The 22629-nt window shown below is 37.4% G+C and overlaps 2 protein-coding genes across 2 annotated transcripts; one reads left to right on the top strand and one right to left on the bottom strand.

The window, feature by feature from the left end:
• The first annotated feature begins 736 nt into the window (after nucleotides 1-736).
• On the top strand, nucleotides 737-1254 carry LOC129744823 (uncharacterized). Its single transcript, XM_055737545.1, has 2 exons — nucleotides 737-800; nucleotides 886-1254. Exons 1-2 carry the CDS (start codon nucleotides 795-797, stop codon nucleotides 1252-1254), a joined length of 375 nt encoding a protein of 124 aa, XP_055593520.1. The 5' UTR covers nucleotides 737-794.
• Nucleotides 1255-1416: 162 nt separating this feature from the next.
• On the bottom strand, nucleotides 1417-1924 carry LOC129745043 (adult cuticle protein 1-like). Its single transcript, XM_055737866.1, has 2 exons — nucleotides 1848-1924; nucleotides 1417-1768 (listed from the first exon to the last, which is right to left on the bottom strand). Exons 1-2 carry the CDS (start codon nucleotides 1851-1853, stop codon nucleotides 1457-1459), a joined length of 318 nt encoding a protein of 105 aa, XP_055593841.1. The 5' UTR covers nucleotides 1854-1924; the 3' UTR covers nucleotides 1417-1456.
• Nucleotides 1925-22629: the final 20705 nt, after the last annotated feature.

The following is a 22629-nucleotide window of genomic DNA, read 5'->3' as shown; positions in this document are numbered from 1 at the left end:
TGATGACAGTTTTGCTTGGTAAACTAGAAACAAAAAAAACTATTTTGAGGTAAGCAACAAAGTAAAAAAAAATACATTTTTGTTATGAAGACATTTTTGGATTGAAGAAAATGAAATTTTCAAAGGTAAGGATTTTATGAGATGTAGAAACCCAAGGAAAACTGTTAATGGCTAAGGATTACAATGCCAAATGTTGCAAAAAAACTTTCTTAAGGCAAAAGTGTTAAACCACCTTAAATGATAGGGCAGTTTGTATCAATTAGTTAGGCATCCCATCGCGATAAACGGTTGCCCCTCACTAATCAGCGCGATACGCTCTCCGCTAAAACACAAGAAGGAAAAATCTGAATCCAAAAGAAAGGTCGAGGTGCTGCAGCACGTCCGAAAGGTCTAAACGACACACCGGCGACTGTAATGTTTTATTTGTTTTTTCGCGGCTCTTTTTTGCAAAAAAAAAAACATAAAGATAACGACTGGGTCTTCTCCGTCGCGACCGGTGGCACTCATCATAAACATCTAAATCATTTATGATCATAAAGCATGGCGGTTGGCCGGCGGCGCCCAACTAGCGAACTTGACCCTCGGAAGCCTTAATTTGACCCCCCAGATAGATGGGGCCTGTCGGCAAAGTTCGCGAAGACGTCGACAAGGGAAAACATTCGCGGCCACCAAATAAACTTCACAACTATTATAAGCGATCACCAGACGGTTTGACACGGTCAGAGTTCAACCGATCGTTGACAAGAATTGGAGTGTTTTTGGTTTGGCGGTGTCGTTTTTTTTCGGAGGCTAAGATGAAAGTAGGTCTCTAAGTGGATCTCACTTTTAAAATGGTGTGATTTAAAGGGTGAAGTTCAAGTGCTATTTTTATTTGTGGTTTCACAGGTGCTGTGGATCACCTTCGCTGCGATCGCGATAGCCGAAGGATTCTATTTGCCACAGGAGAGCTTCTATGATGAGTCATATCAGAGTCCGGAGTATTACGAAGCACTTCCGGAAGTGAGTGGAGATGATTGGTTCCTCCAAATGGCACGGATCACTTACGATTGGTTGGATTATTATGCTCCGTTTCTGGATGAACAACCTCGTTATATGAGCTTTGTGGCTCCACAAAAGTCTCTTATTGACTATACTCCAGTGCAGCCAGGATCTTCCGAAAGGCCGAACGTTTTCGTCGAAGGCCAAGGTTATACCACGAACAGATACGTTGCGCCGAAAATGGTGAAACGATACTTGGCCATGAACCCGCGGTAGAAATCGTCAACGACACTAGCACAATATTAGTGATATTAGATAGATGAAATTACCAAATTGTTTTCTGTTATAGAGAAATAAAGTGACTTTATTCAAAGATCTTTGCGCACTGATAGATAGGAAAGAAAGGGGACATCTCTAGATTGAAGTTTTGTGTTTGACTTTTTTTGGTGATAGGATAGAAGCGGTAAGATCGACAGTTCTAAGCGGTTCCTGGAGCCGGAGCAAGATTGAGCTGATGCTGGTTGATGGCATGTCCCGGAAGTGGGGCCACGTGAACGGCTCCTCGATTGGCCGTTACGGATGTAGCTGCCGGAACTGGAGCTGGAGCAGCATCAACGGCCACAACGGGACCAGCTGGAGCTGCAATCGGAGCAGCTGGCCAGGCTGCCCAGTGTCCTGGCCATGCTCCTGGCCAAGCTCCAGGCCACGCCCCAGCCCACGGAGCCCATGGCCAGGCCGGATTTGCCTCAGCAGCCAAGGCCAAAGCCAACACGACGAACAAAGCGGCAGCCTGCGAGTAAATTTATAACCACATTATTCACTTTTCCACTCAAAAAACAACCCCAAAAACCTTCACTCCCAACACTCACTTTCATGTTTGGTATTCTAGCTTCTGAAATTTATTCCCGTTAAAACACTTAACAACCTCCAAGCTGTAGAACGCACCAACTAACTGTGACATTAGGACCTCACCCTTAGAACCTTTTTATACTCCAAAACCTCCAGGAACTAGTCTGCGCAAGCAACTCCCCAGGCCAAGAACCAGACCCATTTCTTTTCCTTATCTCGTCAACCGCTGTTGTCTGTCTTGTAGTCTCAAGCTTCCAGTTCTAATCCAGAGATAGCTTTTTCCAGGTATCCACCCTCAGAACACCCCCGCGAATCCCTTTAGTAGGTATTCTAATGATCGACAAATAAAATCAAGCAAAAACCGGACCCAGACCATGGAACAATACGCCGAAAGCAATGTCTCAACTAATTCAAATCTCAACGCACCCCCATCTCGCGGCATGCATTATTCATCATAAATGCACTTTTCAACGTGGAAGTTGCTTTCCTTGCGACCACGGCGTGGCGTGGCGATGATAAAATAAATTACCTTACCCTAATTGAGACACTTTCGGTCCGGATCGAGAAAGGTGGTTTCGATTAACAAACTTTGTCGCTAAACCGTCGATGCTGGTGCATACGATTAAGCTGACGAAATGACTTAGACTCAGCTAGCGCCACCCGCTGCGTCTGACGCAACTGGTAAATCCTGAGTCATCAAACTTGACAGTTACATTCGATCAACATTTTACGTCTGGCGGACATTACATGATAGTACATGACAAGTATTTTCCCAAGCTTTTTTTTGGAACCGTCAAAGAATTTGGGATACAAAATTGGCTAAATAAGTATCACCAGAAAAAAGCTCAGCTGATACCTATTGAGCGATGTTCAAACCTAAAGCTACATAAAGGGTGATACAGTCAAAATTTGGTCAAAGGAAAACGCGTGTAAATCGGAGAAATCGTTTATTTAAAAAATCAAATTAAATTTCTTTTTCAAGTTTAATTAGTATAAAATTCAGGAAAATATTCAGCTAGGCTTCCGCTTTTCCAAATCCGAATTACCGGGCCTTACGCTTAGGGGCTGTTCACTAATTACGTTAGCACATAGGAGGGGAGGGGGGGGGGGTTTTACATTTGCTTACATTTTCTTACAGGGGGGTAGGGGGGGTTTCCAAAAATCTTACTACTGCTGGAGCAACATACTCGGTTTTCTATTGATGACTCAACCTACGAAATAAAATGGCACAAGTTGAATCGAAAAGATATACAAAAGGTATATGTAACACAAATATTATTGACCGTTTGAGTTGAAAATAACATTTGTTTACTCGTGTATTAGATTCCGTACACTTTTTTGAAAAATTTTGCTGTGTAGTATGAAATTCAAATGTACGTAAATTTTTCTCAGTGTGTTTATTCAATTCAGAGTGCAACAGTTGACGCAATGTTTTTGTTTTGAAGTGACGACGTGAATCAAAGTGGCAATTTGTTATTAATCCTAGTGATTATGTCGAAGCAAGGAGATCTCCACATCAAGCTGCAGCGAGCTTTTAAGGAAGCTCATCCCGAGCTCTCTGCAGCTGGTGCTCAAATAAAAGCAAACGATTCGTGGCGTGCGCTGAAAGCAGCTTCCAAATCTGCAGATGAATTCCATAGTTTAGTGGCTTGTGAAATTAAAAAGCTGGAAGCGATTAAATTGAAGAGGCGCGGTAGTTATGCACATTTCTTTAGTAAAGTAACTAGCTATCATTTTTTTTTATAAATCCTTTTAGTATTAAATGTTCGATTCACATTATGCGGCTTCTCGGTCGAGTGATGACAAATCATCTTCCGATCAAAACTCTTCCTACCATTGCGATCAAACTGATGTGAATTCCCCAACAGAAGGGCAACCAATAGCAGGAACCAGCTCAAAAAAACATCACACTCCGTCGCAGGATAAAATTGTGGCTGAAGTTGCTGCACTTGTTGCCAAGCAAACAGCTTTAAAAACAGCGCGCGATGCAGGTTTGGACAATGGCTCGGAGGCAAAACTAAGAAAAGTAAAAAAAGATATTGATCAGATGCAACAAAATTTGAAGCGTATGCGTGATAATGCAGCATACCAGAAAAAATTCCGGGAAAAGAGACGAGAACTAATGAAGAAACTGGTTGAAGCTGCACCGGATGCGTCTACATTAATAAACATTCAGGAAGCACCTGGTCGTCCTCGAATGGAAAATGAAGATGCAATGCTAGCAGCTATCGTTGATTTAGTTCTGCTCAAAAGTGCGGCTGATGATAAGAGACGAACCGAAATGATTCGAACTTACCGAACGTTAAATGATTTGCATGAAGCTGTCAAGGATCATGGATTTGAAATATCTCGAAGTGGATTATATCTAAGGCTTCTGCCGCGGAATTCGGTTACAATCGATGGAAAAAGGCACGTTAAAACCGTCCCGGTAAGCATTTCTTCATAAAAAAAAAAAATTAAATTGATAATTTTTTAAATTATGATGGATTTGTTTGAATTATAGGTGAAATTATGCAAAGCACAAACAGTTGAGCATAAACTGCATATTTATGGCGTCTTTTGTACTTCAACCATCCGTAGTGTGGAGGCGCTAGCGTCTGTTTTGGGTCCGGATTAGGCAATATTTTTAAGTCAGGATGACAAGGCGAAGGTTCCAATTGGCCTTACTGCGGCGAACAAACAAGCACCGCTGATGATGCACCTTGAGTATCGTGTGAAACTGCCAGACCATGACTGGGTTGTTGCGCCCAAACACAAACTGACTCCTTCAGTCTACAGCACGATGGTTATCAGAGAACAGGGTCTTGGTTCACCTGATGCAGTTTCGTACTCTGGTCCGACGTATATTGCAATCAGGAGCCAAAAACACTCAGCGTCAAATGCCAACACACATGCTGAAGATTTCGACAAGATTCTTAATTTCGAGATTTTTAGAGAGCATACCAGAACAAATGCTGGTTTGTTGAAACCAGTTGTGATCATTTCAGTGGACGGAGGGCCAGATGAAAATCCAAGGTTTGTTTTACCATTGCACCTGAAATTATTAGTAGCTAAAATGTATCAATTTTCCACAGATATCCGAAGGTGATCCTGTTTGCAATCAAACATTTCAAAGATCACGACCTTGATGCAATGTTTGTTGTGACGAATGCTCCAGGAAGAAGCGCTTTCAACAGGGTTGAGCGACGTATGGCCCCTGTGAGTGCTCAGCTAGCCGGATTAATTCTATCTAGCGACACATACGGGAGCCACCTAAATGGAAGGGGTGTTACTCAAGACACTGATCTTGAGATGAAGAATTTCAAAGCTGCAGGTGAAGCTTTGTCAAGCGTTTGGAACACATTGGTCATCGATGGCTATGAGGTAGTTGTAGAATATAAGGAAGCCAATAATGTTCCAGACTTGCCTCGTCAATCGGATCCAAAATGGTACTGTGCACATGTTCGAGATTCACAATACGCTCTTCAAATTGTGAAATGTACTGATCTATCATGTTGCAAACCGATGCGAAGTAATATCCTCAACGTACTACAGAACCGATTCCTGCCTCCACCGTGTCCGTTGAGACAAACGTCAGATGGGTTGATAATTCCTGATGTGAAAGATGTGAAAACGACGGATCATTTTATGGCTTTATTTCAAAATTTAACGATAAATCTTCCTCGCCCCAAGCCAGCTCTGGCGGAAATGATGCCATATGATATGTTTTGTCCTTCGGTTGCATCTGAACTTGTCGGAAGAATCTGTTCAACGTGTGGATTGTACTTTGCATCAAAGAAAAATTTGGAGATCCATTCGAAGGCTCTTCATGGTGGAATTAGTAAATCTAAAAAAACCGGTAGACAATCAACACGCGTCAGTGGCAGAAGAGGAAATGAAGTACTGTGCTTACTTCACGACGAGGTTACAGGATATCAAGATGTAAAATGGATAGATATCAACGATATTGCTGTAGGAGAAATCCACCAAACAATCGATTATCCCGATGGATCTTGCGATGCTGAAATCCACCCAGTCAATGAGTGGGCACAAAATGAGTTCACTCTTTTTGATCAGTAAGCCTGAAGCAAACGAATCTTTTTTTTGTTATTTTTTTTTAATAAATTTGAATTTCATCTATAAAATCGTTTCTTAAAATTATTCCAATAGTAAGATCTTATCAGGGGGGGGGGGGGGGGGGGGGAGGGGGGGTTATGAAAAATCTTACTTTTTCTTACATGGGGGGGGAGGGGAGGTTCAAAAATTCAAAAATCTTGCTTACGTAATTAGTGAACGGCCCCTTAACCCCTGCCATCAGATTGTGTACAGCAGCCTTGTCAACCTTTTTCGCCGGAGAAAGCCAGTTTGCCTTGAACTGCTGCTCGTCCTAAGCAGTTTTTATGGTCTTATTTAGGTTACGCTTAACAATAGCCCAGTATTTTTCAATTGGGCGGAGCTCTGGCGTGTTGGGAGGGTTCTTGTCCTTGGGAACCACCTGCACGTTGTTGGCGGCGTACCACTCCATGGCCTTTTTACCGTAATGGCAAGATGCCAAATCCTGCCAGAACAGTACGGAACAACCGTGTTTCTTCAGGAAAGGCAGCAGACGTTTATTCAAACAATCTTTCACGTAAATTTCTTGGTTGACCGTCCCAGAAGCTATGAAAATGCTGCTTTTCAAGCCACAGGTACAGATGGCTTGCCAAACCAAATATTTCTTCGCGAACTTTGACAGTTTCATGTGCTTGAAAATATCTGCTATCTTTCCCCTTCCTTTTGCCGTAAAAAACTCCTGTCCTGGAAGCTGCTTATAGTCGGCTTTGACGTAGGTTGCGTCGTCCATTACCACGCAGTCAAAATTCGTCAGCATCATCGTGTACAGCCTCCGGGATCGCTTTGGCCGTCGTATTTTGATTATCATTGCGATTTAGAGTCACTACCTTCTTGTAAGTCGATAGTCCGGCTCGTTTTTTGGCTCGATGCACGGTTGTAGACGATACACCCAGCTTATTTGCGGCATCTCGGAGAGAGAGGTTAGAGTTTCGCTTGAAACTACCGGCTACTCTCTTTGTCGTCTCAGTGGCTTCCGGTTTTCGATTTCCCCCCGATCCAGGCTTCCTGGCTGTCGACAAACGTTCCCCAAACACTTTAACTACATTTGTAACGGTTGATTTGGCAACTTATAGCGATTTTGCCAGCTTTGCGTGCAAGAAGCTCGGATTTTCGAGCGAAATTTTGATACGCTGCTCTTCTTCCTTGGACGGCATTTTGACAACTGAAGAGTGAATTCCAAAATCAAAATAGTAGCAACATTCTACACACACACACACCTTCAAATTGAGGGGTGTTCAGGTTTTAATGCAAAATTGAAAGAAATACGTCAAGTTGATATTGACCAAATTTTGACCGCATCACCCTTTATTCGGCCGATCGAATATTCGCTGCTACTCAAGTTTGGACGATCTGGGATATTTCTTTGCTTAGTATCTGCTGACTTCCTTTTCTCTTTATTCCAATCGCTTTGTAATCTTCAGCAAAATTGCCAGTGAATCCATGCACGGATATTTTATCATTTGCAGGGAGGGAGTGGAGAAAATTTTGAACACAGGATAAATCAATACTCTTCAAAAAAAATTTAACAGTTTTTTCAAAACATAATTTCAATCCACCTCCTATCCTCATTTAAAAAATTAAAAAAAAATCATACGATGGTTTTAACAAAAAAAAAAAAGAAAATATCAAAGACATTATGAATTTTCATATTCATAAATTGATCGAAAACTGTGCGAAAACTTTCTTACATCCATTAATCACTGTCATGTTTGGAGGCAAAAACTGTATTTGCCTTGTAGCGATTTTTATTACACAAGTTCTGGTTTGAATTTTATAGGAGTTAATGATAAAAATGTAACTTTCGAGTAATACTGTTAGCAAAAGAGTCATCAAAATTGATAAAATTGAAAAAATTGAACAACTTGAAAGTATGAGATACTTTATTGAGCATTCCTAATTTAGGCAACGATCAACTTCTGGTTGATGGCATGACCTACCAGAGGAGCAACATGAACTGATCCTGGATTGGCAGCAACATACTTGGCAGCAACGACTGGAGCACCATGAGCAACATAGTTGTTGTATCCATGTCCATAGCCATATCCGGCCCATGGAAGACCCCACGGATTGACCTTGGCAACATTGGCCTGAACTACGGTTGGCTTCGCTCCATACCATCCATTTCCGTTGATCCAGGCATTGTCATAAACGGAGCTCACTGCTGGCCAGGATCCATGAACGGAAGAGTAAGGATACGAAACCAGACCCTTGGTGTTCCAGTTGTTCCATTCATTCCATCCATTGTTCCATCCGTTGTTCCAGGAGTTCCATCCCAGGGATTTGACTGGCCACGAGTTCTCGACATATCCGGCTTGAGCTGCAACGGCCAAGCTGGCTACCAGGAATGCGACGAATGCCTGTTTACAAAATAGTGAAATTAATTAATAAGCTTGTAGGTATATGAAGAAGTTGACCAAATTTACCTTCATTGTGTTATGGTTGGATGAGCTCGGGAGCTACTGTTTGGTTTGAAGTACTGCTGACTGAGTGTGTTGTTTGCTCCTCGTTGCTTGACTATTTATATCCTTGCAAATATGAAAGGTGCTTCAATCGCTTCCTTTTGCTTCTCAACTCACTGAACCATTGATGGTTGACATTATTGTCGAACCGTACTTGTATTCTTTGAACTTACTGGCCAATCATGGTTTGAAAAAAAAAAGGAAAAGTGATTGGAAACACATTTCATTTTCGATTTACTTTCCAAAACAAAGTCTCAGGATATAAAAAGGCTGATTGCACTAGTTTACAAAATTTAAAAAAAATCGTGAACTTGATTAACTGACCAACATTTTTAATGTAAAATCGGGCGCTGAATCCGAAAATGAAATTCAAAAAAATCTCAGTAGAACCGTTTTTGAGTTATGCTCCAAATATGAAATTTCAGAAAAATTAAAAAAGTTCATGTACTTAGATTTAAATATCTCGGACGGCATAACAGTAATTTGAAATCCCTCTTTTGCATATTGAAGGTGAATAAATTTTCTATCGATCGTCTGAACACTGTTTTTGCGTTTGACTAACAATATTATTGATATTAGTGACTTTATGAGAAAAAAATTTATAAAAAACGCATTTTTTTAGAGAAAATTTTATTTCAACGAAAGTTTTAGACTCGATGGTAGCATTTAAAAAATCTGATTTTCTTTTGCGCTTAAATGTCAATTTAAAACAATGTTTTCAAGTGGTTATTTATCGAAATCGGTTGAAAATTGAAGAAGTTATGGCTGCTTTACCATAATAGTATTTTTTGTAGTTTTTCATAATTTAACGAATCTCAGTACACTTATCATAGTATAGGAAGAATGAAACATGATAAATCTCACTCGCTCCAAGTCAAAATTATTTATTAGTTTACCAGAATGTCATATGCCAAGTTTCACTGACCATAAGGAGGGGTTGCTTGAGTCTCGAACGTGAATAAAATTTTGAGGTATTTTGCCCGGATGGAACGAAAAATACTGGTTTTTCCTCTATAACTTCTTTCATCATTAGCTGATTGTTTTTTAAAGCTGATTTTCTTAAAGCCTAAGTTGAGACAAATATTTCACCCGAAGACTGTAACTCGATTGGATTTGAAACAGAACAGTGAGTTGAGAAGCAAAGGAAGCAATTGAAGCACCTTTCATATTTATTTATTTTTCCTCAAAAAAGGTGAGCAAGGATATAAATAGTCAAGCAACGAGGAGCAAACAACACACTCAGTCAGCAGTACTTCAAAGCAAACAGTAGCTCCCGAGCTCATCCAACCATAACACAATGAAGGTAAATTTGGTCAACTTCTCATAAACCTGCAAGCTTATCAATTTATTCCACTATTTTGTTAACAGGTATTCATCGCATTCCTGGTAGCCAGCTTGGCCGTTGCAGCTCAAGCCGGATATGTCGAGAACTCGTGGCCAGTCAACTCCTTGGGATGGAACTCCTGGAACAACGGATGGAACAATGGATGGAATGAGTGGAACAACTGGAACACCAAGGGTCTGGTTTCGTATCCTTACTCTTCCGTTCATGGATCCTGGCCAGCAGTGAACTCCGTGTATGGCAATGCCTGGATCAACGGAAATGGATGGTATGGAGCGAAGCCAACCGTTGTTCAGGCCAATGTTGCCAAGGTGAATCCATGGGGACTTCCATGGGCCGGATATGGCTATGGACATGGATACAACAACTATGTTGCTCATGGTGCTCCAGTAGTTGCTGCCAAGTATGTTGCTGCCAATCCAGGATCAGTTCATGTTGCTCCGCTTGTTGGACATGCCGTTAACCAGAAGCTGATTGTTGCTTAAGTTAAATCAATGAATAGAAACTAATGCCAAATTGAAATAAATTTCTTGATATTAGTTTAAAATGTGCTTCATATTTTTCTCATGTTTTCTTCCTTTCAGTCATTTCACAAGTTTGGTTTTCGATTTTGCATTTTTTTTAAATATTGGTTTCTGAAATAACGAACAATCAACTTTTGTTCTTCACTTTACTATTGTTGATAGTTTGTTAACTAGAGATTAACCTTCATGCATGAGAGAGTGCAGTAGGCGTTGATAGGATCGGACGTAAAATTTTTTTTCGCGTGTGTCAAAATTGTAGTCGAAAAAATTCTTTTCCATTTTATTCAATAAGGGGCAAATTAAGTTAAGCATTTTCCTCTAATAGTAGAGATGTATTAACCTAAGAGGCCCTCAAATTCTGATGCTGCTCTTCCCAGAATTTCCAAGAGCGAGTGAATAAGTCTAACGAGTGTTGTTCCCCGGCCGGGTGTGACCCAATGGCCGAACTGCGCGCGATTCTTTGGCAAAAATTCAAGTAAACTGAAGCTAAGTATTCTTTTAGTTTTTAATTAATTTTTAAAGCGAGTTCCATGATTTCAAAATGTTGTTTTGCAACGGTTTGCGATGCACATTAAGTGTTCTAAGAAGCATGAAAATTCTGATTCACTTTCCGTTTTTTTTAAGTTTTAGTTTAAATTAAAGTTTTCGTTTTAACATTTCACGGTTCGTTTGAGTTAATCAGGGATTTTTATATCATAATTTATTTTTATTCTGCAATTGATTACATTTTATCAAAATTTACTCGTTATTACAATGAATCTGTAAAATCTGTCTTACAAAAATTTTAAAAGAAAACACTTTTCAAGTAAAATTTGACAATATATATCGTATCTTTATATCGATCTTCACGAGGTTTTTTTTAAATCAGTAATGTATATCTCTGTCGTTTTTTAGCGATCTTATTTTGAAGTTTAATTTAGAAGAGCGAAATATATCAATGTCATTATTTGGTTTCTCATCATTTTAAGGTCAATTGTAAAAAATAATATAAGCATATTCGGATAACTAGGTTCAAAATAATAGGTAAAAATCTCAAAAATTTTCTAGACTTTTTCTTTTATTATTGTTTAAGCAATTGTTTTCTATCCCTTTTATAATCTGTCAACGTAATATCTAACGCATAATTTACTTGCTTCAAGAGAAAGCATTTTTCAATTTGTCTTTTTAGAAAAACAAAAATAATGGGTAGTATTAAAGTTCGCGAGCTCAAATACTTAAGTACCAAAAAGTATTAAACTTTCTGCAAACCTTTCCCAAAATTCAACATGTTATCAAATTGCATCATCTTTAACTTTTTGATTCTTCATTCTTTGTTTTTTTAGTGTTCATTTGTTAATTCTGTTCAATAGTCCTTTCGTGAATCAGTGATGTGTTAGAGATTATAGTGAGGGATATAGCTAGCATATAGAAAATTCGAATGGTTGCTTTTCTAATTATTTGAGAGTTCATAATTCTTTTTAAATTTTCTAATTAAAACACCTCGCAGATACTATTATGAGTTTCCTTACGAAAATGACTAGGAGCATAGGAGGTTTAGGTCAACCAAAGATCGCACCATTTTCCAAAAATGGCTACTGATCTAAACCTCTCCCTTACCACAGAGAACAGACGTACAAGCTCGAACAAAAAATCTTAAAAAAAGTGTGTAAAATTTCAAATGCTGACACCCAAAAAATACGTTGAAAATTGACTTGAAACAGTGCCATCTATTGCGCTGTTCAAAAGTTACAAACCAAATTTTCACAGTTCTCTTTGGTGTATTTGGAGAAATCTGGTGACTAAGCTAAAAAGGAAAAATTGGTTAAAATGTTCGTTGGAAATTTTACACAAGTTTCGTGAAATAGCTTGTACGTCTGTTCTCTGTACCCTTACTAAAAAAACCCTTTCTGAGATACTTGAATATAGATTCGCAGACGTATAGACGGTTTCTATAGCGGGTGATACTGATTTTTCATTGTTTCAGAGTTTTCAAAACAAGCTTTTGAAAAAAAAACTGAAATAACAGATTTATGGTTGATCCTAAAAAGTATCTTACTAACAATCCTTCCTTCATCTCTATTTGACTACTAGGACGTGGCCGGCACCGTTATTGATCACTAGCTGATCCCATACGAACTCCGTTTCGCTTTCAACTTGTTGTATGAATACGCCAATTGTCAAGCATTTTCCAGATGCACTTCCGAAATCATTGTTTAGTTATTTTTGCAAAAATATTGGACGTTCACTTTTCTGTCGTCTGCTACTAAATTTGAAATCAGAAATCAATTCAACGTTCCAAAAAATCACCGTGTATGAATTTCGACTCGACAGTTTCATAACAACGCAATTATTGTCAAAAAGTTAAACCCCTTCAGGTGGCCTCTTATACAATCTTTGATATCTGTAATCAATTTCCTTCCCTCAAAACTCCCGTATGCAAATTTTCAAAGCAATCTATTGCATAGTAACGTCAATATTGCTAAAAGCAGTGGAAAACTAATGGACGACTCCTGTCGTAGACCCCTGGCAAAACATTTGACAACTATAATCGATTGTCCGTCCCTGAAAACTACCGTGTGCCAATTTTCATCCCAATCCGATGTATGGTAACGACGATATTGCAAAAATATGGAAACGTTAATATGGACGCCCACCTTTGCCGGCCCCTTACCCTGAATTCAATACCTGAAATCGATTGCCCGTCCCTCAAAACTCTCGTGTACAAATTTTCATCCCAATCCTTCATCCTTTCATGAAAAACATTTTTTACACCCATCATTTTTTAGGAAGCTTGAATAGATTTGGCTTAATAGTTTTATCTTCGAAAGATTAAACTGCTTTTTTATCTTTTCCATCCCCTATCTAATGAAAATATTTGTTGAAGATACACTTTGCATATTTTTTTTTTATTTGCTTGTATGTATTTTTTCGCTTTTCAATTTCGCACTGTTTTTAAATATTGAAAGTTCTACTAATAACTTTTTGAAGTTATCAACAACAAATCATCTCGGACACACCATTTTTATATTATGAAAAAGGTTTTTTTTTAGTTCTGTTATTTTTTTTATGGGTACAAACATCCCATTAAGAGATGGTAGAATCGACCACATTTTTCATCAATGATAACTCAAAAGTTCAGAATGGGGGTAGGCTTAATAGCGGCACGTTATCCAAACATACGGGAAAATTGTGCCTAAAAATGGTTGACTTTCAAAGCCCCCAGCAGCGGTAAAGAGCACTTTGAAAGCCACTACTATTCTAGTCAATATATTCCTAACAGGCTAGTTGTATTTTTCAATCAAAATGTAGGCTTATAATTGGCGATTTGCAGCTCAAAACGACTCTCAGAGGGCCCTGCGATCAAAATGATGATGTTATGAGCTCTTATGTCAAAACACGTATTAATTTTCCAAAACAACATATAAATTTGCGAAATTTCGGCATTCAATAAAATAATTATAAGAATTTCACGACACAATTAGGTAAGAAAATGTGAATTACGTCGACCTGTTCAATGTTGAATCTTCATTTTATTTTAGTTTCTTGAAAATTAGCCGCAGCTTGGGAGAAAGACCTGTGGTTGTTATCATGTTTCCAATGTAGGCTTTTGGAAGCAAGGTTTTTTTTAAAGGAGCAACTTTATGGACGCAGTTTTAATCACTGGTAATCTTGAACAATGATCAGATCTCGAAAAAACTGTTTTATTATTTCTGGAACGTTTATTTGTAGATATTCACCAAGCATTGAAGAAGATTTTTTCAGATAAATAAATTGCTGCCAAAAGCATTCGGTTTGCAATTATTTAGCCTAGTCCACACTAGGCAACATGAACTACTGTTGTTGTTGTTGGAAACCTGAGACGATCTCAGTGTCTCCCGAAGAAAATGGGTCTCGAGACGAACCGTCTCCTAGGCTTTAGAGAGAATTGCGTGTGTGGAAAGTGCTCGAAATAAAAATAAATTTGAACTAAACTAACATAGGATTTATTCAAAATATTATTATGCGCGTAAGTCTAAAAAAGATAAACTGATATTTTTTAATTATATGTAGATGAATTAACACGCAATCTCTATCTGCGAAGGAAGAACATTAAATTCGAAAAATTCAAACAAGGAGATTCAAACGAGAAAATGTATTAAAATCATTCAATTTATTGTTGAAAATTCTATAATAAATGAGGATTTGATGAAAATTATTTAAATTTCTAAAAAAAATCCGAAAAATAATCTAACAATTTATAGGGACAATGCGTTTTGAAATTTAGTATTACAAGTTAGAATAATCAAAATATGGTCACAAATTCAAACGAATCCAAAAGGAAAATAGTCAAAATTCCCAGAATATGAGAATAATCACTATCGATTCAACTGGCCGAATATAGCTTCGAGTTGGACGAAAAAAATCATCACCAAAATCTATTTCTTCTGAAATTGCCTCTTCTGGATTCAAATCCAAAATAAGCGCTTTGGTGTGGTGGGCTGCTAACAAACAAAAACTCAGTTGATTTTATTAAGAAAAACTATATTTGCACATGCAAAAAGTATTGGCACTAATAATTTGATGATTTTCTTACAAGATTCAGTCGTTTTGATATTCTAAAATTCGACAGTTTTCCCAGAATAATGAAATTTATAAACAATTTGTATACGCAACCATGTTAAAATTCAGTTATCATCACCCTTTTGTTAGTTCCAAATGTGAAAATCAGTTGGCGTTGCATGTCAAAAAGTTTTGCTGCAAATTGCCAATTGTATCCAAATATCTCGTACCGGTAGCATGTGCTTTGAACAGTAAAAGGTACAAAAAACACCCGCCAAAATTTTCACTTTCAAAATTTTAATGCTCAGCAAGCTTCGATTTGCTACCCAGTACATGTGAGCTCTGGATGGTCGTTTCTAATAGCCTGCCCATGGTGATGGTGAAAATAATCCCGCCAACGAAACGAACGGAAACGAAAGTCGGTTCACAAAATGGGTGCCATGACTTTTGGTTCGGGAGAATAAAACCGTTGTTGTTTGGATGACCGCCCTCAAAAGGGGTCATCCGAAAATCTAAAAACATTTTTCATCATTCCTGGTTCTAATGAGCACCCATGCCAAATTTCAGCTCTCTAGCTCTTAAGGCAGCTGAGCCTGAGCCTATTGAAGACAAACATACAAACGAACAAACGGAAATTACTTTTTATATATATAGATTTTTTTTTTAAGGGAGAGCATTGTATCTTCTCGATGCGTTATCTCAGGATTGGTTGAAGCTTAAAACAAGAAATTTTCTGACTTTTTCTGAAATTAGAAGCTCTTCAACCTCTCATTTTTTTCTATTTTTGAATAGTGTTACCAGAGTCACTGAGCAAAAAAAAAGGACGGCTACCGGTTTGCATGGGATGGACCAGGATTAATGTATTTGAGTTTCTAAATTAAAATTATCGAACCGATTTTCATGTACTAGATATACCATATTGGAATCTCTCACATGTTCACTATCTATTCATGAAGCAATATGAATTGTGGCTTTGAACCAGATGTTTACTCAAATTATTTTAAAATAATAGTTATAGGTATTGAATGCTGTAAAAATGATATTTATGTATATCAGGGCCGAAAGAAGAGCCGGCTCATTGGGGAGTGGTGTTGGGGAGAGAGGTTAGGCGAAAAACTTTTCTCATATCAGTTTCGCTTGAAAATTTCAATATTAAAGAGCAGAAAAAATGTGTTGGTTCTTTAAAATTATTCAGCTTTGAGTTATTGCACTATCAGAGTTAGATATCTGTTTTAAATCCCAACTTTAGAAACTAAGTCTTAGAAATTAAAATTTGTTTTTATGAAGATTCATACATTAAATAATGGAATTTCGAGGTTTTATTTAAGAGGAAAGCATTTTGTATGTACCTGAATAAGCAAAGCTTAATCTTATTCTTTTTAACCACAAAATATTTAGAAATAAAAATGAGAGATTATGTTTGCGATTCAAATCAGATTCATTTTCTACTTTTATATACTCGATTAAATTTAAAAAGAAACATTGTTTTTGAATAACTAAGCAGTTTTGAATAGTTTATTCATTCTGTGAAGTCTCAATCGACTAAGGTGGTGTATGTCTTAAACTTGCAATATAAAAACAAATAAAATATATTTAGAGCTTAATTTTCGCTTGAAGATAAAGTTCAAGTTCTTTGACCAATAAAAATTCATAAATAATTTCTACACAATAAGAATTCTGTGAAAATTATTTTTTAAACAAAAACTTATATCTGTCAAAGAATGAAACTTTCGAAATGAATCCAAACTTAATTTTATATATTTTAAAGAAGAATGACCTTAATCGGTCTAATTCCTATAAATAAAATTATATACGTATTTCGCCTGGTTTCTGTTTAAAACCGACTCTAATTAAGTATAAAATTTAAATTTTGAATCTATATTGAAAACTATGAAACTGCGATCTTTCGAAGTTTGAGCCCTCATGAAATTCTCTTATTGATATAATTCTCTTAATTATTAAACTTTACTTTAATCTGTACCTGAATTTGATTTTTTTTCTATTTGAATTTTTGATCTGAATCCTGCCTTTTGAACCTGAGTTCAAAATCTGAGTACGAATTTTTTAAATAGTTCCGGAAAATAATCTCTTTTAATTATGAACCAACAAGCGAAATTGTTATCAAAACCCTCAACCAGAAACCTTAAGCTTGAATTCTGAACTTTGGCCTTTTTATATAAATTCTTTCTTCAGTTATTTATTTAAAATTCAATTTGTAATTTTAAATAAAAATGTTCAATTCTTGATCCCCGTTACGAAGCTTTCTTAAGTTCCGAATCTGCAAAAGTATTGAAAGTTGAAGTGTTAAGTTTTTTTCACATTTCGAAATGATAAGTATTAACGATGGAAAAGGCATCCAGTTGAGGTTTCAAATGCAACACCAAGATTCGAATCAGGATTTTTCCCCAATGATGATTCAAACAGGCTTTCTAAGCTTCAGTTTATGTTTGAGCTTTAACCAATCCTGAGATAATGCATCGAGAAGATGCAACTCGGGTCATATATGTAGACCCTAATCGAGCATGAAGGTTCTTATCAAACTATCAACAAAGACCGGTAAAGAAAAAAGGTAGATTATTCTCTATTCGAGAAACCAATATTTAATTTTTTTTTTTGTAAAATCGATAACCAACTCGTGAAAAAACTTCAAGAGAACACCTGAGAAAAGAATGAAGCCCATTTTAAACTAATATCACGACATTTATTTTAATTTGGCATTAGTTTCTTTTGATTGAATTGACTTAAGCAACAATCAGCTTCTGGTTAACGGCATGTCCAACAAGTGGAGCAACATGCACTGTTCCTGGATTGGCAGCAACATACTGGGCAGCAATGACTGGAGCACCATGAGCAACATAGTTGTTGTATCCATGTCCATAACCATATCCGGCCCATGGAAGTCCCCACGGGTTGACCTTGGCAACATTGGCCTGAACAACGGTTGGCTTTGCTCCATACCATCCGTTTCCGTTAACCCAAGCATTGTCATAGGCAGAGTTCACTACTGGCCAGGATCCATGAACGGAAGAGTAAGGATACGAAACCAGACCCTTGGTGTTCCAGTTGTTCCATTCATTCCATCCATTGTTCCATCCGTTGTTCCAGGAGTTCCATCCCAAGGAGTTGACTGGCCACGAGTTCTCGACATATCCGGCTTGAGCTGCAACGGCCAAGCTGGCTACCAGGAATGCGACGAATGCCTGTTTACAAAATAGTGTAATAAACTAGACAGCTTTTAGGTATATGAAGAAGTTGACCAAATTTACCTTCATTGTGTTATGGTTGGATGAGCTCGGGAGCTACTGTTTGCTTTGAAGTACTGCTGACTGAGTGTGTTGTTTGCTCCTCGTTGCTTGACTATTTATATCCTTGCTCATCGTTTTTGAGGAAAAATAAATAAATATGAAAGGTGCTTCAATCGCTTCCTTTTGCTTCCCAACTCACTGAACCATTGATGGTTGACATTATTGTCGAACCGTACTTGTATCCTTTGAACCTACTGGCCAATCATTGGAAACACATTTCATTTTCGATTTACTCTCCAAAACAAAGTCTTAAGATATAAAAAGGAAGATTGTAGAAGAACTCATCATATTCAGTTAGCAGTACTTTGAGGCAAACAGTTGCGCCTTAGCTCCATCACCCAAAACAATGAAGGTAAGAATTTCAAGACATTCTACTAGTGTTGGTTACATCAATTTTGTTTTTCCAAACAGGTATTCATCGCATTCCTGGTAGCCAGCTTGGCCGTTGCAGCTCAAGCCGGATATGTCGAGAACTCGTGGCCAGTCAACTCCCTGGGATGGAACTCCTGGAACAACGGATGGAACAATGGATGGAATGAATGGAACAACTGGAACACCAAGGGTCTGGTTTCGTATCCTTACTCTTCCGTTCATGGATCCTGGCCAGTAGTGAACTCTGCCTATGACAATGCTTGGGTTAACGGAAACGGATGGTATGGAGCAAAGCCAACCGTTGTTCAGGCCAATGTTGCCAAGGTCAACCCGTGGGGACTTCCATGGGCCGGATATGGTTATGGACATGGATACAACAACTATGTTGCTCATGGTTCTCCAGTCGTTGCTGCCAAGTATGTTGCTGCCAATCCAGGATCAGTTCATATTGCTCCTCTGGTAGGTCATGCCATCAACCAGAAGCTGATCGTTGCCTAAATTAGAAATGTTTAATAAATAATGTGATACAATCAAGTTATTTGATTTTACAATTTTGATGACAGTTATTGCATACAATGTCAAGATTTAAACTAGATCTTGATTTCAAAATTTCAAAGAAGTGTAAAATCCATACGCCATCGCCTTTTGTACTTAGCACTATGGTTGACATGCATTACAATGTGCAAATAGCATAATTAGTCATTGTCAATTTGAATAACGACAATGTCATTCCTAGGTTCTTGTGTACACAGGTTAATTCTGGGAAGAAAAACCTTCATTTCATGTTTGTTCAAAGTTTAAAGGAAAAAATTATCTAAAATAACCTAAAAATATCTTTTCAAATTCGCATTGCACCGGTCCTTAGAATATATCGGAGATCTGCCGGGTTTTTTTTTTTTAATTTTTCCGGTATTTTCATTCTCGTGGATAATTTATCTCTTAGAATTGAATAACACAGTATCACTTGATCCCCTTTTCGTATTTTCATCATATCTTTATGGCAAAATTCAGCAACTCACCGTCTTTTGCATTTTCCGTCAGCGTGTAAATTCAAGTTTATATTCTCCAAAAGTTGACGTAAACGGAGTAAAAAATATTTCACAAATTAATTAAAACAAGTTAATGTATGCTTTTTAATTATATGGAAGAGTGGGGAATCATGGGCCACTTTTTTTTGTTGCTCCATAACTTCTTTATTATAAAAGATAAAATGCAAATAAAAAATGGTATGGTTTTCTACATTTCCTAGGTATCATAATGTATTTTTTTATAATTTTAAATAAGTTATTTTCCCCAAATTCTGACTGTTTTAAAAATAGCAATATTTTTTGGATTTTGAAAAATGGTGGGGAATCGTGGGCCACCAAATCCAAATTGACCAAATAACAAGCAAAGTTAATGAATTGACCCAAAACTGTGATTTCCTAATTCATTTCGTCATTTTAAAGCAATTTCAGATGATGAAATAAAAAAGAGAGCTGTGTTTGATCGCATAGATTCCAAAACCTGACTCGCGAACGTTTTGGCAAAATTTCTTAAATAGGATGGACAAAATATTTTTCATAACTCTTTATTTGGCATCAGAAAACTTTGCAGATAGGAATGTGTATAAAAACATAAAAATATTGGTGGTTCAAGTAGTGTGGCCCACGATGCCCCGACTTATTGATGTTTCAACAAAAATTCCTTTTCCACGTGAAAGATCATGACAAAACTAAGATCATAAGCGTATGAGCATATTTTTGTTATGCACTTTAGGTTCCCCATCGATGAAATAAGCGGGTGTTTTTTTAATATGTAAGTTAATTTTTCTAACTTTTTTTAGCTTGATAAATAAAAGAAGCATATGATGCGTATTTCAGTCAGCAACATATAGAAATATATGCTCACGCAAAGCGACGACGATGACAGTTGGTTTGAGATTTGTATCTCAACACACATCTGAGATATTAAAAGTGGCCCACGTTTCCCCATGGCCCACGATACCCCACTCTCCCCTACATTTTTAATAAGTTTTTATGAACAACTGTGGGTTATGTAGTTATAAAGAAAAAGTTTTTTAAGAGCATTCGCGCGCGAGCACTCGGGTAGTTCGGTTCGCTGATTTTGGTTGCTTGTTGTGTTCGGATTTCGAAATGTCGGAGAAAACTGGATTTTGGAGTGATAATGTTAGTTGTACTTGCTGGGCAAACTGGATTAGTTTTGTCAATTATTTGAATGATAGTGACCGAATCAGTAATAGTGTGCAATATCAGCGAAAATTACGATAATTCTTGCTTGAAGAAACATATTGGGGAAAGTAACAAAAAAAAAAGTCCCAGGTGACGCAGTCTTCCGTCGTAGGGGTGAAAAATTGTGAAATGGGAGAAAAAATGAAAGTGATGAGAAAGATTGTGTGACTGTGTGTATTGACGAGTTGAATTAAGAAAATACGTCAACGTATTCAAATTTGATAAGGGCTAGGAGAAAATTATACAGTGAAATATGTGTCCGTCGAATTTGTTCAGCCTTTTGAATAGTGTGAGGTGTTGGAATCAAAAATGAATCATTGAAGAACTGTCTGGGGGGTTATTTCAATTATTTTAACAAATTTAATTAAATATTGGAAGGTGTAGCAAAGCACACCGGGTCAGCTAGTTTTATAATATAATTCTTACTGAAATAAATGCGAATTTTGGGGAATCAAGTAGTGAACATAATTTTCATAACATACGGGAATTTATGTGCAATATGATGGATCTGTGGAACAGTGTATGTGTATTTGAAGAAATTAAGATTTGTAAAAGAGTATAAACAATTTATTTGATCTAAACCTAACATTGAGTTAACTGATTGCAGTCTTCAACAAACGTGATGATAAATAATAAATTTTAAAATATGTCAAATTCAAGAAAGTTCATAATATAAAAAAACAAAAGCACTGTTTTCAAACATATTTTGAGAAAAGTGTTACTTTTACAATGTACTCTAATGCCTGTAAAAATTTGCAATAACAAATAGATCTGAGAACATGATCAAGTTTTTGCTATGAGGTAAGGTTGAAGAATCGCCTCTTTTTTCATATAGAAGGTGTTGTTAAAATTTTTTGACCGCAGTGGACAGCATTTGGTCCACAATATTGAAACTAAAGCATTAATGCTACAGGATTTTATAATATATCCATTGAATTTAAGGACAGATCGTCAACCTTGCCCAGAGTGTGTGAATTTTTTAATCATTAGCCGATCTTTCGTTTGTCAACACTTCTGCTGTCGATCATATTCCTCTGACAGATAAAAAAAAAATTGGAACGCGACAAGCATGGCGAAAACATTACATCACATATTGTAATTTTTTTTTCTTAAGACGATCTGGATTGACAAATTTTCCCAAAAACAATTAAATCGTTTCATGATCTCCAAATTAATAACTTTCCAAAAGGTATAAACATACATGCTTGCACTAATTCGCTGAAGTTGACCTTCAAAACATGTTGCGTAAAATATTGGGAATTGTGTTTCTGTTCATTTTATAATTGTGATATGTATGAGATGCCTATATACTGTTACGCATGGCTAATTCCAATAAAAACCATCACTAAGAACTTTATCGGTTCTATGATAGAAGAACTTTCAAATTCGAAAATAGTTCAACCGTGGAGTCCTATTCCTATAAACGAGAGGCTAAATACTATAAAAGAAGCTCCCCAATCGACTTCAAATATCAATCAACTTCCAGATTACTCTAGGAAAACATCCTGAACTTTTCGCAAAATGAAGGTAATTTGTTGGCTTTACTAAGCTTCTAATTAGATTGTAATAAATTCCTTTCGCTAGATCTTCATCGCATTCCTGTCCTTGGTGTTGGCCGTTGCTGCTGAGCCATCGTATCTTCCAACGACGACGGTTGTTGCCCATCAGGTTCCAGTGAGCACCTCTGTTTGGCCCCCGTATGGCGTGTATGGAAAGGCTGCCGTCCTGAACAAGTACGCATACCCAGCATCAGCAGCGGGAGTCTACGGAAGCTGGGGTTGGCCAGCCACGTACGGCAACCGCCTTGCCTATTCGGCTCCAATTTTGACCACCGGAACAACAGCCAAGATCGTCGATAACGGCCTCTGGAACTACGCAGGCTACGGCCATGGCTATGGATTGAGACTCAACAACAACTACTTTCTTTAAATTCATCATGGCAAAATAAAACTTAATTGC

Source organism: Uranotaenia lowii, chromosome 2, assembly GCF_029784155.1.
Source record: "Uranotaenia lowii strain MFRU-FL chromosome 2, ASM2978415v1, whole genome shotgun sequence".
Classification (NCBI taxonomy): Eukaryota; Metazoa; Arthropoda; class Insecta; order Diptera; family Culicidae; genus Uranotaenia; species Uranotaenia lowii.
The sequence above is the reverse complement of the archived record's forward strand: the minus strand, read 5'-3'. Positions and strand labels throughout refer to the sequence as shown.